The sequence below is a fragment of the Trichogramma pretiosum genome, unplaced genomic scaffold, assembly GCF_000599845.2.
Source record: "Trichogramma pretiosum strain Unisexual culture from Peru unplaced genomic scaffold, Tpre_2.0 scaffold12, whole genome shotgun sequence".
Taxonomy (NCBI): Eukaryota; Metazoa; Arthropoda; class Insecta; order Hymenoptera; family Trichogrammatidae; genus Trichogramma; species Trichogramma pretiosum.
This window is the reverse complement of record NW_019641690.1, coordinates 608,525-628,181: the sequence shown is the minus strand read 5'-3', so window position 1 is coordinate 628,181 and position 19,657 is coordinate 608,525. Positions and strand designations below refer to the sequence as shown.

General features: G+C 29.0%; 2 protein-coding genes across 6 annotated transcripts; both read left to right on the top strand.

Moving 5' to 3' along the window:
- The first annotated feature begins 135 nt into the window (after positions 1 to 135).
- LOC106649831 (CLIP-associating protein 1) lies at positions 136 to 15,249 on the top strand. 5 transcript variants are annotated; one of them, XM_014367470.2, is made up of 25 exons: positions 137 to 513; positions 664 to 855; positions 948 to 1,203; positions 3,588 to 3,693; positions 3,902 to 4,073; positions 4,288 to 4,464; positions 4,838 to 4,914; positions 5,364 to 5,395; positions 5,475 to 5,562; positions 5,994 to 6,080; positions 7,408 to 7,565; positions 7,685 to 7,921; positions 7,992 to 8,245; positions 8,311 to 8,495; positions 9,280 to 9,390; positions 9,479 to 9,574; positions 9,651 to 9,837; positions 10,189 to 10,423; positions 11,072 to 11,137; positions 11,642 to 12,277; positions 12,361 to 12,666; positions 12,859 to 13,151; positions 13,241 to 13,472; positions 13,895 to 14,101; positions 14,408 to 15,249. In XM_014367470.2, exons 3-25 carry the CDS (start codon positions 1,015 to 1,017, stop codon positions 14,612 to 14,614), a joined length of 4,338 nt encoding a protein of 1,445 aa, XP_014222956.1. In that variant the 5' UTR covers positions 137 to 513; positions 664 to 855; positions 948 to 1,014; the 3' UTR covers positions 14,615 to 15,249. The 5 variants fall into 5 exon arrangements, with proteins under 5 accessions (XP_014222958.1, XP_014222956.1, XP_014222955.1 ...); XM_014367469.2 differs by having other exon boundaries at positions 576 to 855; XM_014367471.2 differs by having other exon boundaries at positions 137 to 855; positions 13,241 to 13,457.
- Positions 15,250 to 17,523: 2,274 nt separating this feature from the next.
- On the top strand, positions 17,524 to 18,818 carry LOC106649833 (NADH dehydrogenase [ubiquinone] 1 beta subcomplex subunit 5, mitochondrial). The gene is made up of 3 exons (XM_014367476.2): positions 17,524 to 17,907; positions 18,118 to 18,332; positions 18,404 to 18,818. Exons 1-3 carry the CDS (start codon positions 17,823 to 17,825, stop codon positions 18,644 to 18,646), a joined length of 543 nt encoding a protein of 180 aa, XP_014222962.1. The 5' UTR covers positions 17,524 to 17,822; the 3' UTR covers positions 18,647 to 18,818.
- The last annotated feature ends 839 nt before the right edge of the window (positions 18,819 to 19,657 follow it).

The window sequence follows — 19,657 nt, the reverse complement described above, 5'->3', positions numbered from 1 at the left end:
ATGTTGGAATCGCGCGCGCATCTGCGAGCAAAATAGTAACAGTGACAACTGACAGAGACCGCACAACAGTGTGTGAAGCCCATATTATTATACAGCCTCGGGACTACGAAGTGTGGGTTGAGAGACAAAATGGCCGTTGCTGCTTGTAGCATCTATTGGCATATTCGGCAGCAATCAGCAGCAGCTTTTAGTGATATGTATTCTGTGCTATATATGTACGAAAGTTGATTCGAATCACGCTCAAAGCTCGATTATCAACACCGAAAGTTAGCCTCTTAAGGATAACTAAGGATCAATCGTGGCTGTTTTATAGCGTCATCCTAATTCTCGTAAATAAAAACAAGACAGTGAACAGACCTATTGAGAGTCGAAACCTCAGACCTCGACCCAAAGAGGCTCGGCTAGTGCAAATTTAAGGCGGCTGTTTGCTTTTCTCGATACCGCTCTCCGTTATTATTCCCAGTGTTCTTATTCTTTATCTGTCGCGTATGGTGAAAATAGTTGTGTTAAAAGGTACACCATTACTCTGTGAATGTTAGTTACTAGTTATAGAATTTGTATTCTAATTGTTTTAGCACCGAATAAATGATCTACAATCAATGTTCATAACAGTGTAAATAAATACTATCAAACAATTTTCAATACCAAAATATTTTACTTCAGGAACTAAATATTGCGGAAGTGGAGAATAGTGTCGCATTGAGTGCAAAAACGAAGAGTGATAACTATGAAATCAGACATTGATTGAAGTAAATAGAAAGAAGTTTGTCAAATCTGTAGTTCATTTAAAGTGACTTATTTTATTTAATTAATCCTGTGAGAATCGAGAAAAGCATCGAGTAACTACGCTAGCAGGTAATTTTTTTAATTTATACTTTTCAAGAATTAGTTACGAATATTGTTCTTGCAAATTCTTGTGTCAATTAATTTCATGTAATTTGTCGTAGGTTCTCGAGTTGCTTCAAACTTGCTATTTTCATGACCTAATCATCTGTCGATTAGCCACTCCAAGTCATGGCCGTCAATCCCAGAGACATGGATGGCTTTATGCCACTTTTGTCAACTACAGATATCAAGAAAAAGCTTCAAGTTGGTGTTCAACTTCTGAATTTTCTAGCAGATCCATTTAAAAGTATTGAATGCCAAGATATAGGCCTTTTTATAGACAATCTTGTGCCTTGGCTCAATAGCAGCAATCCTAAGGTAAGATTAGTATTTTATTCTCTGCATCAAGTAAATATAAACAAAATATTACTTATGCCTCTGCATCCTACCTAAAATGATTATGAAATTTTCTTGAAAATCAGTGTAACATAATTATATTATGTTCTCAAATACTATTTGTGTATTTGTGATTAATATTGTGTGGTTTCGTTGATAATGAAAATTATTTTGTATTTTTGCTCAATTTAAATTTTTTATTCATTTAAACAACTGACCGATACTTTTGAATAAAACTGTTATTCATAAAAATCATGTTATTATATAAAAAGTATATTTTCACATCTAATAGTTATCTATAATAACATATTTTTAATGAATATTCAGATAGTAATTTTGAATCAAATACATTAGACCTCAGTAATTCTATATAATTCAACTCATGAGGATCTCTTTATAATCCTTTTTTCCAAATAATCAAATCAATTCAAGCAGTAGATTCAAACTATTTATGACTTTCATTAACTGAAACCTATACCATACTTTGCAGAATTTGGAAACTTATTTATATCAAATATTATTAACAATTTTTTATTTAGCAAAAAATTTAATTTAAAATTTTCAATGTCATGATTTTATTATCAATTATTAAACTAAAATAGTCGTTCATGACATATATATATACCATGCTGAAATTTTTTGTTAAATCTTTTAACTTATTATTTCTTAGAAAAAGTTTTCCTTGCATCTAAATTTTATTTAAGATTAAGATGGTGTTTTTTGAAATTTATTCTTATATAAACCTATAATCTTTGATCTTTATTTTTAGTGTATTCTAATGCATGATAAAACAAAATCAGATAGTCAATATGTGTGAAAACCATTAGGGAAAGAAAACTGAGCTTTTATAAACATCAATTGCTGTAGTGCAATGATAATAATGAAACATTATTTTATTTGTGAATGTATTATTTAAACATCTCAATGAATACAAAAAGTATCAAGGTAGCAATGAGTTCATTAACTACTTGTAGATACAATTCTTATTTTCTGTACATTGTGCACGATATTCATCGTATACTGACAAAGTCGATTTGCTGCTTATAATATTAATATACGCTTTCATAAATCTGCATCTTTATTATTTCTCGCGATTTACTATGATTTATTCGTATACATTTTGCATTTGTATGAATGTATATTTTTTTAATTAAAAAAAATTTTATGAACATTTATAAAAGTTTGCGAGTGAATTTTTTTAATATTACAGTATTATTTAATTTCTTTTTTTCTTCAAGGAGAAATTATTAATGAAAAGGTTCGGATAATTTATTAGTTAAATAGTCAAACCAATATTTCTTCGATTGTCCAAGTATAACTTTTAGCAGCCAATCCAAAAAAATAAAACTTACAATTATTATTGAAACGAAACCGGTATGGGACCACTTTATATGCTTGTCATCATTAAAAAAAATTTTTTTAATTAATTCAAACTTCTTATGTCATTTGATCCTTTTTACGAAAACTAGAATTCATGTACAATAATAATATTCTGGTTTACTTAAATATTTTTTATTTTGTCAAACTTGGTACATTACATTGTAAAATATAGCACTTATTATTTGCATTATTATTATTCGTGACTATTTTAAATACACGTTATGCTCATTGACCAAAAGGGCGCGGCAGCGCCCACTCGTCAAGTATATATTAAACGCTAGATGCTTCTCCCACACCAAGTCACCAACTTGATTATTCGATTTAATCTCTTTTATTTATTAATTTTCTTTTACTTCATTTTACCTTGAGCAAATATGTCAATGGTTAATACAATTTTTACTAACATATTCGTCATTTCCCGAAATGCAGTTTTACTACTTTCATTAAATAATGTTGATTAAGATTTCACCTTGAAAGTTAAAATTATGTAAGACTAATAATTCTGTCACATTACATCATTCAAATTAGTTCTGATGTTCATGAATATAGTTTTTTTATTTATTTACTTCTTATAACTTTAAAAATAAAGTGAAAGTTATCTTTTTCTTGATTTCCGAGTTAGTTAAAAATTGAAAAAAAATTGTTACCATAATTTAAACTAATTAACAATTTTTTTTATGGAAATAAAGTACCTGTGTTAAAATTTAACACAATTCAGATTAGAACGATGAATTTTAAAGATACTGAATATTTTACTTCGAATTTTTATAGTTTAATTTGAAATTTATCTTAACTTAAAAATATTTTTTCAGTATTAAAAATTGACGATTTTCGTAATTTATCGTAATTTAATCTCTTTATGATAATCAAAAACTAAAATGTATCGAGTATGATTGGAAAACATGTTTTTAACTTATTTTTAAGTAATTAATGCGTTATATTATTGAATGTATTTTTATTTGAATGTGTAACAAATTTTTTTTCAGGTCGTTCAAAATGGTCTGGATGCACTCACATACTTGGCGGACCGAATGGGACATGATTTCAGGCCGTACATTTCAACTATTATTCAACCAACAATAGACAGGCTAGGTACAGTTAATGATATCGCTTTATTAATTTTCATGGATTACAGTTTATCTCATTTTCGATTGAATGTCAACGTTTTTTTGTTATTATAATGAAAACTTCGTCGCAGTTTTAAAATGATAAAATCCGACATTTTTTCCATCAAATTATTTTTAAGAAAATAAATAAATAAATAGAAGATTAATTTATGGAATAACTTTTGTTTATCAAGGTGACAACAAAGATGCGACGAGAGAAAAGGCGCAGCTTATGCTTTTGAAAATTTTAGAGAGGGGAAGCATGTCTCCTCAACACTTACTAGACAAACTTCAACCATCATTTTCGCACAAAAACGCAAAGCTACGGGAAGAAGCGCTAATCCTTTTAACAACGACACTAAACGAGTGAGTTTCGATGTTTTTTATATGTATAATGTATATTTCATGTTTTTTATGCACAGATTTCTAGTTGTAAGATTCTGTAGTTTATGGTAATATGTTATTTATTACCTAGAAAAAGTTCATTCAAGAATATCAACAACAAAACTAAGCACATATTGATCATAATTAATTTATAGTTAAATGAAGATCACTAATTGAAAATTTATTTCTATTATAGACACGGTGCCGACGAAATGGCTCTTTCTGGTGCTATTCCCAGCATTGTTAAACTGTTGTCTGATCCAACCGAGAAAGTTAGAGAGACAGCTATGAACACTTTAACGGATATCTATCGACATGTTGGGGACAGGTTGCGAGTAGATTTACAGAGAAAGCACAATGTACCACAAGCAAAGTGAGTTTTCAGAAAAAATTGAAATACTAAGGGGATGATAAGAACAGCTCAAAAATAAAAGTTTCATTGTTGTTTTCCGAAAGTTCTACTGAATATTTCTCCAGAAAGCTTTATGGTGATCTTCATTTTTAAATTCTTTGGGATACAGAGTTTTTTAGAGAAATACTTCGTAATAGTTTTAAAAAATGAGATTGAAAATTTGATTTTTTAATTGAAATTTTATTAACAATATTTCTTCTACTTTCGTGTATTCTTAAATTAGTAACAGTTATTTGGATTTATTTTATAAGGATCCATTTATGATAAATAAATATCTTGATTTTTTTTTATATATAAATTATAATAGAAATGAAAAAAAATTAAAAAATTTCAGATTAGCGCTATTAGTGGAGAAGTTCGATCAGTTACGTGCATCCGGTGATATGTTGCCTCAAGCGCGCTCTGCTGATGGTAATGTTTGATTTATAACATTTTTATTCGTTCAAAAATGCATTTATTGTAAATGCTTTTAGAGTAATTTACACAGAAATCATGTCTAAATGTTGTAGCGTATTTCATTTCAACTGTCTTTATGTACCATATAAATTTTCATCTAGTAATTTATACTTTTTAAATTTTGAATTAATGTTTTTTTATGTACTTGTTTGACATTCATTAATTCAATAATTTTTTTTACTTCTTTTTTATTTTATTTTTTTATACAAATGGAAGGAAATTTTTTAACAAAATATGTAATTATTATAAGTGATTTAATGAAGTCTTAGTGGATGATATTGTTTTGAAAAGATTCTAAAGTTACTAGTTTCAGTTATTTTCAAAATTTTAATGTATATTAGGCTCAACAAAACAGTTAATAATATGGACAAAAATAATCAAATTTTTTCGTGTTTTGATTGCAGTTGGTAAAGAACCTGACGAACCCGATAGAGTAGTGAGTATATTTTTTACTGTGAAAATTAAAATTTTATATTTTTTCTAAAGTTTTAATTATCATTTATGAATTCTTTTAGACAAAGTCAGCCTTAGTGAAACGAACACAAAGTTTGTTACAAAAGAAAAGCCAATTTGGCCCTGCCAAACCTTCATCGGTGCCTCAAGGTATTACTAACTTACATATGTGCTTTACTATCTATAAAATTTATTAAATTTTTTTGTGCTTCTATTTTTCATGAGTAAAAAAAATTTGTGTTAGACTAAATCTATGTGAACTTTTGTTGTTAAAATATTTTGATGTTTGTAAAATTTAAAGCGGTAACAATTATAAAATTGTAAATCCTTGCATGATCATTATGTTCATAATAGATTATTAATTATAGAATTAACTTATTTAATGCCTTTTTTTTTTTTTTTTCATTTTTTTACGCTGCAATTTTTGCATTTTTTAAATCACTTATTCATTCGGTAAAACAACGTAATAACATCGCTGATTTATATGAAAATAAAAAAAACATAGTGTTCAACACTTTTGATATGCTCTACACTAACAGAAGCTTGCTAACTCTTAGCTTTCAATTGCATGATATTCACAGCTCAAAGTGTCAGTTCGAACTCAATGGCCATTCCTAGAGGATCTTCATGCAAAAGAATTCCATCTTTTAAAACACCGACGGTTTCAGGTATTCAAGCTTTTTACAGTCTAGCAATCTTATTGGCAACATATGATAAAAGTCAATGCGAGTTGCTATTAAAATGGCTATATAAATTTCAATATTAGAGGATTCTAAATAATTTAGGAGTTCAGTTAGGGGTTTTGCAGAAATTTCAAAATTGTAAGAAAATATGATTTTTTATCTATTTATAGATGTCGAGATCAAAATTCTCAAGAATTCTCGATAATCGAATGTATTTTATTCTAAAGATATGTTAAAAACAAATAATTTTACTAGTTGAAGTGCACAAATCCATTCATAAAACCAAGACATAAGTATATCTATTTTCGTGCTCATGAAGGTAATTTGTCTTTGATTTTAAAGATTAAAAATGCCAAAAACATCTTAAAAATTTAGCATATTTGCTCTTTCCATTACTTGGCAATTTATTTTTAGTTCTGATAAATTACTAAATTGATAAATGATATTAGGCCTATAATCATTCGCCAATTTCAGAACCGTGAAATTTTATCTTTTTGAACTATTATGCATCTAATTAATAAAACAATTCATTGCGCCGTTTGATATTGATAGGTAATATTTATTTATTTAGTTAAAATTCGTACAAAATCACTGATCCTTTAAATAAAAATAAGTAAGCACTTGAAGAAAGTTGAGTCACATAATGGTCGGAGCAAATCGACTCAGCTAATGTTACTCTTCTCAAAAGGTATGCTTTTTAGAAACCTGCATGATTATTGTACTTGATATATATTTACACAATCTAACTTGAAAATCTCTACTTTACTATTACTTTTATAAATGTTAACATAATAATATTGAAAAATTATGCTAGGTCTAGTGTTGACATTTTTATTATAACAAAACTTATTACAGAAGTTATCTTCAGTTCCAAGTATTTTTACACTTGTTTCAAATTTTATTAAAATTCAAGTCATCAAAATTATCCAAGTAAAATTACAAAGTTTTAGTTTATTTTAATTCGCAGTTTTAGAATACCATAATTTCAAACATTTTTTCCAGTATCTCAATAAATGAATATTGTCCAAAGGTTACGCAATTATTTTAAGTGGGTGCTCCAAAAAAATAGTTCATTCATCAGTTTTTCAATCAACTTATGTACTACTTACGGAAAAATTCTTATTTTTTGAAAAAAAATGATTTAAAACTTAAATATTCTAGAAAAGTTGCCTAAAATACGTGATAAGATTTTCATACTCAAATTTTTATTGTAATTCTTGACAGAATGAGTAGCTGTGGTGAATTATACTTTCTATAGAAGATTTTAATATTACTTCTTATTATTCTTTATAACAATTACATTTATTGCCAGGTCAAGCTGGGGCTGTTGATGAAGAAACATTCATAATGGCTTTTGAAGATGTGCCCACGGTCAATATATTTACGAATAAAGATCTTGAAGATCATATGAGAAACATCAAAGATATTGTCGGTGATGACAAGAAAGATTGGAAACAAAGGACTGATAGTGTACGTAAGAATTAGTAGTACCATATTTTATTTAGTTTTTTTAAGAAATGAATTGAAAAATTATTTTCCAATTTTTTTATTTTAATACTTATCAAAACATTTTTGACTTTTTTTAATAGATGAAAAAATTGCGAGGTGTTATAATCGCAGGTGGTATGAGCTATGACTCTTTTTTTCCTTGTTTAAAAGATCTGCAGAGAGCATTTGAAATTGCTTGTACGGATCTGCGGTCACAAGTAGTCCGAGAAGTTTGCATTACTTTAGCTTATCTTAGTACACAGCTTAAAAATAAATTCGCATCTTTTGGAGAAGCTGTTCTACCAACTCTTATGAATCTCATTCAAAATAGTGCAAAGGTAAAAATGAGTTTTAATGCGGATAGTAAAGTAACAAAAACAAAACTACTTTAATGTCATTTTCTTCCAGGTCGTAGCAACCGCAGGTTCAGTAGCGTTACGATTTATACTTCAAAGTACCTATAGTAGCCGTTTTATTCCTATCATTGTAACATCATTAAACAACAAGAGTAAGGATATAAGACGAGCAACCTGCGAATATTTACATTTAATTTTAACATCATGGCAAACGTCTTTATTGCAAAAGCACGTTGGCATATTACAAGATGCAATAAAAAAAGGCATGGCTGATTCTGATTCTGAAGCTAGAGCTTTCGCGCGAAAGTAAGAAAATCATTTCTACCTTCTCTTTTGAACTATTATTTATGTATGTTTATTTTATTTTTTAGGTCGTACTGGGCATTTAAAGAACATTTTCCTGAACAAGCTGAAGCTCTTTTAAATAGCCTAGATGCAACTTACAAACGATCGCTCATGTCTCTCAGTAACAGTGGCAGCATAAATAGTCTTAATTTCGTGACAAAATCAACCAACATTAGTCCTCGTGTACCTCGACCAGTAATAAGTAATACAGGTCTGCATTTATTTTACACTTTTTTAAATTAATGAAGTTATCATATATTTTTACGACGTAAAGGCCAATAATATTCCTCCTTAATTCATGCAAAATACTCGTTAATCAATATTTTAAATTATAATGTTTTCATTTGAAAATTCATATGAAGTTTTGATTCTTACCATAACTTTACATATAAATATTTATGCTTTTTGTTTTAAAACTATTAGGTGAAATTCGTTTTAATCAAATAAAATATATTAAGCCATTCTGTCATTTAATAGTCAGCGAATTCCCTTTTTTCCATGCTGCTTTATGTGATTCGAAATTTCATTGCACATTTGAAGGTAGCACAGAAAACTTGCATCATTCTCAGGATTCATCTCATGGTCTCCTTAAGCGTACTCCGTCATTACCACGATCTTATCAGCAATCAGGAATCAAAATTCTCCAAAAACCTACTGATAATAACTGTAATTTTTAATCCTCTGAATTTTTGCCAATCGAGTCAACAAAATAATTTTATTCTATTACTTTATTGCATTATTTTATATGTTAGCGTTTTACTCGCACGGTTTCTAGTTAATTATTAATACATTTTGTATAAAAACGACAAATAATCGAATCTTTTATTTGAATTTACTGTTAAAATTAAATTTCGTGTAATTAAATTAATTGCTAATTCATACTACTTATGTTTATAAGGTTTAAGTGTAGCATTAGTTAATTTATTTTTATACGAATCACTTTTGAATCATTTTTCATCATATAAAAGTACTAATTTAAAATATTTATAATCTAGGTCGAGTTTCACCCGGTGTTCGATCTACAAGCGCTATAGATCTTCAAGCTGCTCAAAGAGCTAATGCACGAATGAAGTATGCCTACTTGAATAGACAAAAAGTCACCCTTCGTAAGTATAGATGTTACTGTTCATCCCTTTCTTATTTTCACTTTATCAACTCAAATCACGAAAAAAAAAATTTTTATTTTCGTTTTAGCTCGACCTAATAAATCACCGGAAGCGAGTTCAATAGCCAGTCCAGAAAGGATTGCTCGCACGAGAACGCGAATCTCTGGTGTTTCGCAATCACAGCGTAAGATTTTATATTTAACATGTTATGTGCAGATTTGTGGATACAATAACCGAAATCAATTTTTTTTATCATGTAGCAAGCAGCAGGTCAGGTTCACCCTCTTCACGTTTAAGCTACGCAACTTACAACAGAGACAGTCCGGGAGAATCTCTTATTCCGAGATCAAAAGTATTAACAGATCATGGAATGCGGAGTTCTGGCAACAGTCGAGAACCAAGTCCTCAGCGCTTTGGTTATGATAGAAACAGTTTTGGAAAAATTAGGTAAATTTTTTTTCTATTAAATGTCTCATTTTATATATTTAATGAAATAATTCAAAAGTTTTGTTATCCTCTGATATTAAGGAGACATTAAAACAAATATAACATTTTCAAATTCGTTTACAAGACTTATGAAGATTTTCAATTTAGTTTTGCTTTTATATCTACTTAAATGTAAAATGTTGGATAGATGTATAGAATAATTAAAAAACTATAGTGATTAATCATTTTACATAGTAAATTAATCAAAAATATTGAGTGAAATATGGGGGTACTAGTCCTGTTTTTATTCAGATAGAAACTTATCTTATTTATTTCTTAGATAATTAAAATTTACAAAATAATTCATTATAGGAGTAGAAACATACACATGTCACCATCAGATAGACCACCTTCACGATGTGTGATGGCGCAAAAAATGCTTCAACAGTCGCGAGAAGCAGAATCTGCTCTAGCAGATGCTCTTACGTTTGATAGTATTGATAGCTATACAAGAACTCCAAAAGGTAAAGGAGACCATAGCGATGACAGTGAAACTAGCAGCATTTGTTCAGAGCGCAGTCACGATAGCTTTCGCAGACCCAGTGATGTATGTATATATTTATTAATATTTTATCTTTAAAAATAGCCAAATTTACATATTGTGCATTATTTGTGATGAAATGGTACCATACCCACTTAAAGACATTATTTGGCAGTATCAAGTTTATCTAGGTGGCCCGAGATCACTGCCCTATTCCCCCCCTATGCGTCAATAACTGATTATAAATTGAATATCAATCAGTTTGTTATTTGATCATAAACGCGATAAAAATTAATTTATTCAGGCAGGTATTTTCGATTTCAATATATAGCTCGGTAATAAACGGCGCATTATTATTATTTTATCTGAAGTTTCTTTCGGAAAAATATTATGTTTTATTATTATGCAAGTTGCAAGCCCAAAGTTCTAATTAACTTCCTACTTTTTGTTCTAACACCCTTATTCAAAAACCGTTGTGAATGTATTTTTACACTATGCAATTAATTATTATCAAATAATAAAAGATCATTATACTTTAAACGTTGCATAAGATACAAACAAAAAATATTTAGTTACAAATTTACCGATTCAATTTATTTTCGATGAATATTTTAATTGGTTTTACTAATTTTTCCATCATATTTCGTTTAATTCATTTCATTTATTTTGATGAACCTATTTATTTAAGCATAATTTTTTTATTGAATTTATTAGTCATTCTCGTGGAGTGGTTCCCAACAAAGACTTTGTCGGGATCTGTGGGATCAATCGAACCCTAAGGTGTGTTTATTAAGAATTATATCTTCATTTCAACATATTCATTAATAAGGAAGTTCCGAAGCTAGTATGAAATTTTTCAAACGTTTTTTTCATAGTTTTCCACATGAATATTTTTAAATCGATTCGAAAGTGGGGTCCGTTAATTTTACCGGGATGCTTTTGAAAATTTTCACTCTAAAACTAGCTTTGGCGTCTACTTGAATTTATTATTCTTTAGAGTTCTCTTCATCAAACCACCAGCTACATTTTTTACACGCATGAATAAATTTCATGTACTACTAATATCAAAAACTCTATTGATAAATGTTAACAATTACTTTATCCTATCCCTTTGTTTTCATCCAAATAATAAAAATTCTTGTAGTAACTAATGTATACATTTTTTCGTATGAAAATTGTGTAGTTAATAATATGACTTTGGTCTCATAATTCTTGATTCATTAACGCTGATAATCGCTTTTATTTAAAATTGAATAATTTAGTAATAAATTATACAATTTGCAGGATATTAAAGAAATTATTGAAAACTGTAGTCATAAACATTGGGCTGATCGAAAAGAAGGTTTACTGGGATTACAACACTTTTTAGCCAATGGTTACACATTGAATGCGACGGAGTTACGCAAAATCACAGATATATTTGCAAAAATGTTTATGGATTCTCATACAAAAGTGTTTAGTTTGTTTCTCGATACATTGAATGAATTAATTCAAACGCATTGTGAAGATCTTGGAGATTGGTTGTATATACTATGCACACGATTACTAAATAAGTTAGGAACAGATCTACTTGGTTCGATACAAACTAAAATTTACAAGACCCTAGAAGTTGTGAGAGATTGTTTTCCTGGAGAACAACTTTTACCCGCAGTAATGAGGTTTTTAACAAATCCTACTCAAACTCCAAACTCTCGTGTCAAAGTTGCTACATTGACGTTCATCACGCAAATAACTGAAATTGCTGAACCGTCCGCTTTAAATCATTCTGCCACCCCAGGCGTCGTAAAGCTGTTAGATTGGACTAACGATGTTAAAAGTCAAGATGTCAGAAGACACGCTCAAAATGCCGTTATATCGCTCTATAATTTAAATTTATCGCAATTCACAATGATTCTCTCGTCCCTGCCTAAATATTATCAGGTCGTTATTAAATTTTTAAGTAAATTAATTTTTTCAATTAATTATAAATTGAATATAACAATGCTGACTAAATAAATTATTAGGAAACTGCGCTGCCGCTAATCCAAAGTCGCCTGAAAAGATCTACTACAAGTACACCTGCTTCCCCCGGAACTCCACCGCCAAGAATACCTCATTCACCAGCCCGAATAAAACTTAAACCAGATAGTGAAAATGCAGATGACAGTTTAAATCCCGAAGAAGTATACAGGTCTTTGCGTCGTACCACAGCAGAAATTCAGAATTATGGTTTCGAACGTTTAGAAAAAGCAACTACGAGTAAGGACAGTGGAATAAGCAACATGGCTGATGTTGAAGAAAGGCTGGAAGGTCTGACGCTGTCTAATTCTGTAAGATATATTATTTTGATAAAATAATAAAAAACGTAAAATTGATCTTTAGTAACTAATTTGAAAAATTGGATTTAATATTTCGGGTCAATCATTGAATCCTTGTGTGTACTTATCATGGGGAAACTTATTTGAAAATGTAAAACATTAAAAAAATTTTACATAAATGTTATCTTTTATTAAATCTTGTAGGGACGATCCTCTTCAGTTTCATCACCAACACAGCGTGGAAAGGTTACTACAAATGTCGCAGTTAACGGTTCAACAGATACAATTGCTGGAGATCTCATACTACCCCAAGAAAATAATGGTTATAAAGCTCACGGGTCTGTGCCAGACTCAATAAGAGGGCCAGAAGTTTTAGACAACACATTAAAAATTCTGCAGGCAGAAGAATCACAAATTTCTGAAAAAGTAGCTGCGTTACAAGAATTTCAATTGTTTGTGCGAGATGGCGATGCTCTATATATAAAACAACACTTCAGGCAAGTTATAGGTTTTAAGTTGAATTCATTCAAAATTTTAATTTTTATTAGAAAGTACCAAGTTTGACATGTGATTTATTTACTTTCAGAAAACTGCTGAAAACCTTAATCGGAAGTTTAGCAAGTGAAAATAAAGAAATGCAAATTGAAGTACTACAATGTCTTATTGACATGTTGAAATGTCCTGAATTAGCTGATAGCTTTTCTTTTTATGCTGAGTTACTAGTACTGAAAGTAGTTCGAGCTCATAAGTTTGATGATCAAAAAAGTGAATCGAATAGTGGCGGTAACAGCAGTAGAACTACGGTAAAATATCTTGAGGTATATTGGGTGTTGTATCTTTGCGTTGCGCTTTCATTTATCTATGAAATCATAGAAGCCGTCCACTCAAATTTGATTTTGAAAAATATCACTAATTGATTAGTTGATTTATTACAGCAATCTTATAACTGTAAGAATACATTGCCGTTCATGGACTTGAATTTAGTTCGGTTTGACAATTGATTCATTTAATTTTTTGCTTGCTCTTGATTGTAGATGTTTTTTTTTGTTTGAATAAAATCTACTTTCTTCTGCTTTTTTATAAATTGTGTTTTGAAAATAATCTGTTTAATATTTGCTTTTAAATTAAGGCTTTTGAGCCAGTCAAGCTTTTTATTAGTAGATAGCACCACTCATTTTAATTTTTTTTTTTTTTATCATCACACACTAAATTCTATACTGAATTAAAATTATTTAAACAGGTTCTAAGAATGGCTGAAAAATGCGCAGCGACAGTAGCTGTAATTTTACCACCCGAGCAAACAATAAGATTCGCTACTTCAATGATGACTACAGAATCGTACCCGCAGAATATGGGAGCTATCAAAATGTTGCACAAAGTAGTTGAGCATTATGGACGTAAAGCAATTGAACCGCATCTGGAAAAAGTTATGCCGGGTTTATTAACGGTAAGTAATTTTCTAAAAATTTAATAAACCAGAAAAATAACTTTAAAAAGATTTTTCGATCGTAAATTTTGCAAGGATGAAAAAGCAGACAATCTTATTATCTTCAAGTAATTTTAAGTAGTAGATGAATCCTACCGTGTAATGAAACACGTTTTTTTTAATGGTGTATGTTATTATAGAAAAAAAGTAAAGCTAGCTATTTTAAAATTGAAATAAGGATATAATAATATTTTCAACATTCGAATTTAATGTACAACAATCTATTGCATACTGATTAGTATTAAAATTGACGTGTAATTCTTTTAGGCTTATGATGACGCAGAATCAACAGTTAGAAAGAGTGCAGTATTTTGTATGGTAGCAATCCATGCAGCTGTAGGCGAAGATGCTCTTAAACCCTACTTGAGCTCTCTTTATGGTAGCAAACTGAAGTTACTAAACATTTACATTCAAAGAGCACAACAACCTAACAGTCAACCTGCAAGTCCACGCAGTGGTAGTGTGAAAAATTAATTTAATTCTAAATGACTGGTTGTCGAAATTCCAGCAGGATCGTTTCAACCTTTAGATTAGATATCGTGAAAGAATTTACACAAATTATCGTTTGGCAAAGATATTTGCACTTTCAGTAAATGAGCGTGTCTGAGTCTTGGTTTTTTACTCATGGAATATGAAACTCTAATTAGTTTGCTTACTGCTACTTTGATAACAATAGATCTACAACTAATTTTTGTTTATTCGGTTTGCAGTAGCAAATGCCAAATTGTAATTCAAAAACTTTTGACGTGAGTTTAAATTGGAAAACTTTTGAGCTTCCTATATTTATCTAATGTTACTGGTGGTGGTCATTTTTGGTCTTACAACTTGTAAGCATTCGCTTTGATCATTGTTTTTTTGTTCTCAATGAACAATTGTTTGTACATATATATATGTTAATTTGTGGATTTTTATATCAACTTTGAGCGCATTCTGTTTTGATCAATCGGTGCTTAAGTATTGTATACATTCAAAAGCAATAAAGAAGATTCATTTGTATTAATCGCTTACGAATATCATCTTATGACGTGTCAAAGCAACATTTAGAAAATATAAATTTTATAAATTTAAAAAAGATGGAATCGTGTAGTACTTATAACAATAATTACATACGCACGAATTAATCAAAAGTTTTTTTTATTTATTCTTGTCGATCATATTAATTAAAAACTGCACTCAACAAGTTTTAAATTTTTATTGCTAATCAAATAAATAAAAAACCATTAAAGTATATCACATTGTTGTATTGTTTGTGTGTAACTCATGTTTATGTGCTGCGTGTTAATCATTTCATGAAAAGTATCAATCTATTGGTTATTTTTTTCATTTTATATATTAAAAAAATGTATTTTATATAATGTACATGAAGTATGTTATGCATAATAATTATTTCAATTTGAAACAGAAAATCGAGTTAAAATTGGAGCAAAAATTGTTTAGAAAAAGTGAAAAAGTAAAGCATACAATATAGACTTACTTGTGCTAGTCAGGATTTGGAATGGATACACAAAGCGCAAAACACATTATGGAATTCTATGAAGCATTTCTTTTTTTACCTTGTAGTTAGTGAGAAACAATGATGTGTGAAACGAAAAATGCGCAAGTAATTATGGCAAGTCATATATTGTATATAATTAATTTTAATTTGCGATTTTGACTTGTTTATTTACAGTTACATTCAATTCTAACTGTCAGTTGAAATTAATCACTTTTAATTACTGCTTTGTGCCATTCAAAAAAATTTTAATTCTCCAATTGATATACTAAAAGTATATTTAAATACATTTTATAAGAGGCTTCACAGATCTATTCCTTAATTTTATTAAAATCGTTAATAATTTTCATGAATTCAGTTGGAATTCTATATTTTCTATTTTCAGTCAAACTAATGTCAAGAGTTTTCAAATTAAAATCTATTTGACTTTCATGACAAACTTTTCATTAGTTTTTATTATCAAGTGCCAAGTACCAAAATTTAAAATATTGCTCCTAAAATATAAAGAAGCCTCAGATTCCTAATTATTTACTTGAGTTAAAAAAACAACGTGACAACATTTATATCTTTATCCTACATAATAAAGATAATTAACTCGGATGTTTTATTATTTAAAAAATATTGTATTTTATGGTTCAGTATAAAAATAATAAAGTTGTGCATTATGCAATAAGTACAAGTATGTAATTTTGGCGATTGATGGAAGGTAAGATTTTCGTCTCGTTCCGCGATTTTATTTAGCACAGCATTTCTGCTCCTGTGACATAATACACTATTACTGTGCGAGAGCTTAATAACAAAAGCGTAGTTTAGTTTTTCAAGTTAGATGGATTACAAATTTATAATTGAATCATTGCATTTTCATGTTTTTTAAAAAGTTGTTAAGAAAATTGTTTTTCTACATAAAGTATTTTTACATTCGGTCCATTAACAATACCTTGTTTACCAACCATGTAAATACACAGATTATTTGTAATTGTAAGAAATATACTTACTGGTAGTTGTTAAGAAAACAGAAATTTTTTCGTTGTGCATATCGATGATCTACCCAAAAAATCTTTTAACATCCTCATTTTATAAAGTATTTATTTAAAAGGCTTGGTCTGTTAAGTTTTTGAGCTTGAATAATTGATTGAATGTATAACTTCTTGATATTTTGAAAAGTTAGTAGTGGCTCTAAAAAATAAAAATGTAACAATAAGTCTATCAGTTGTCGCATTACTGTGAAAATTACGTTATATATACATAAAAAATCACGTATATATGTGTATGTATATGTATATACATATAAATTTTATTGAATATAAAAAACATTGTATTGCAATATTAAACATTTTTCTTTACCTTTGCTTCCTTTCAAGGGAAGCTCTGTGCTGAGCAGCTTTTGAAACCACATGTTGCAAAACAAAATTGTGAAGCAAGAGCAGTATAAAAAGGACAAATTTTCACAACTTGAATACTTAAGTTAATTTTGTATTAAAAATACTTTAAATTTAATTGATAAATTATATAATTGTCATTTGACAATATATATTTTAAGTTTATTTAAATTTTTAGTTCCTGTCTACAGTTTGAAGTATTTTTTAGTAAACAAGAATATACTTTTTAATTATTTGGTGAAATATATGTTGTATCGTTCGAAATACTATTTTCAATTGTCAAAAATCGAATTACAGATAATCGTCTTAAAAGTAAAAAATTAGGTATTCAAAAGCTTCGCAATCGTCTGCACCAGTGGTAAGTATTATAGTGTTTGTGTTTGTCCATTACGTTACATACTGCCATATAACTCGAAAGCGCAACATTGTATTCGTAAATAAGCATGTGCGCGACACAATTACGGAATCCGACCCGGCCCGAGCGCGAGTTCATATTTTGCACACTTGATACCGACAATGTCGCCCCCTGACAATTGGAGTTCGTAGCTCAAAGAATCTGTCAGCTACATTTTCTTAGTACAACAGTTCTATTTTTTTTATATTTTCGACTATAATTAATTCGCAGGCTTAGTCGCTTGAGACGTATTTGTATCGTCTCACTCACAACTTTCACGGTTCAAGTAAAAAGAAAATAAACGCATACATAACAACTCACAACGTCTTGAGTTTTCATATGTGAAAGGTTAAGAGGGTTTTTGCGACGATAAGTTTGTTTGTTCATAATAAGTGCTTGTGTAAAAACAATTCAATCATGGTGTGGAGCAGTTTTATTCGATCACCGACCCAAAATATGAATAAAATTCGTTTTCTCTTGCCCAAGATTACTGCTAAAAATGGTAAATTATACATTATTATTTTTCGTCTGCTATAGAACTATTTTTTATATAAAAGTCGTTTTTACACTGTCCTGAATTACGCAACTCTTTAAACTACTATGAACCTACCATTAAATTACTTATTCATTGTTTATTTATGATTAATTTAGTTAAACTTTGTTATAATTAAATACTTATGATTGTAACACATCCATTTGTTCATATTTTTAGGCATCAATCCCACTCAGGTTTGTCATTCGGGGAGTATGGTTATTACTGCATCAAGGTGGCAATGGCATAAAACAAAAGATACCATACACTTTTATCTCATGGTAGCTGGAATACCTATTACCCTTCTCATCACTTATGCTAATGTTTTTGTTGGACCAGCAACCCTTACCAAAACTCCTGAAGGTTATGAACCTAAGTATTGGGAATATTTCAGGGTAATTTTTACAAGTCCTAGAATTGAAAAACATTATTGTTGATTGCTAAATAATAATTACAATTTTTACAGCACCCTATTTCAAGATGGATGGCTCGTAATTTCTTTGATAATCCTCAAAAAGATTACGAAAAGAACCTTGCAGCTATTTATGAAGAAACTCAACTCATGAAAGTACGAGCATTGGAACAGAAAGTTTGGGAATTGCAGAAAGAAAGACAAGATTACAAGTATAATTACTTCCTACCATATGATACATTTGGCCTTCGTCAATTTAGGGAGTTAGTTAAACGTCAAGTCGATGGCATGGAATAAAGGTTTTTACTTCTGCACTATGCTATGAAAAAGTGCTATTAGATTTACAAATGTCAACTGTCTTATGTAGAAATTGAAATTAATAATTTATTGATTTACATAACATAGGCTTTCAAGTGGCTTGTAAGTGATTGATTTAGCCAAATTTGTTAAATATATTTATGAAGTTAGATTTAATTGTTTTCATTTTTTTATCCTTTTAAATGAAATTTAAAAAATATCATATACTTTCTAGAGCAATGTAAAAATTAAGTATTGTAGATATTTTCTTAGTATATTTACTAGAACAGGGAGTTATTACTTTAAAACCAAGTTGAAATTAAGTAATATCTCATTACTTATCTTTCAACTATAGAATATGTTGAATTATTTAATAAAAGATGAACTATGGTTCTAATTAAATATTCGCAATGTACTAAATGAAGTGATGTATTCTGTCGAAAAATGCCCTCTGATTTAATTTTCAAAATAAAATTTTACATAAATTCAAAAAACGTACTAAAAATAACTATAAAATTCATTTAGTTTATATTTTATTAGTGCGCGGGTGAAGCGCATAGATTTTAAATAATTCTCGAAAATTCTATATTCTTAAAAAGATTTTGTACTGGATCGGCAATGATACTACATATAGCATCAAATATTGATAACTGAAGCGAACATATTTTTTTTCCAGGCAATATAATCAGTTTTCGAAAAAAACTTTAAATACTACATACATCCGACGCCCGTATAAGTCTTTATTTTAATTTATTTTTTCATAAATATGAAATGTAACGTTTAAATATTTATTTAAACCATCCATTACAAATTTAAACTTACTAACTTCCCATAGTTTATGAATTGTATAATTAATTTTTCCGAAAATATCGAAATACAGCGAATTTTGCATTATTATTTCTCAAATTTTCAAATGATGTCAAAAACCTGCTTATCGATTTTCTCTAACTTTTATTCGCTTTTATTCACGAAGAAATAAGACTTCATGGTACCTCTACTTCGTTGTTTTTA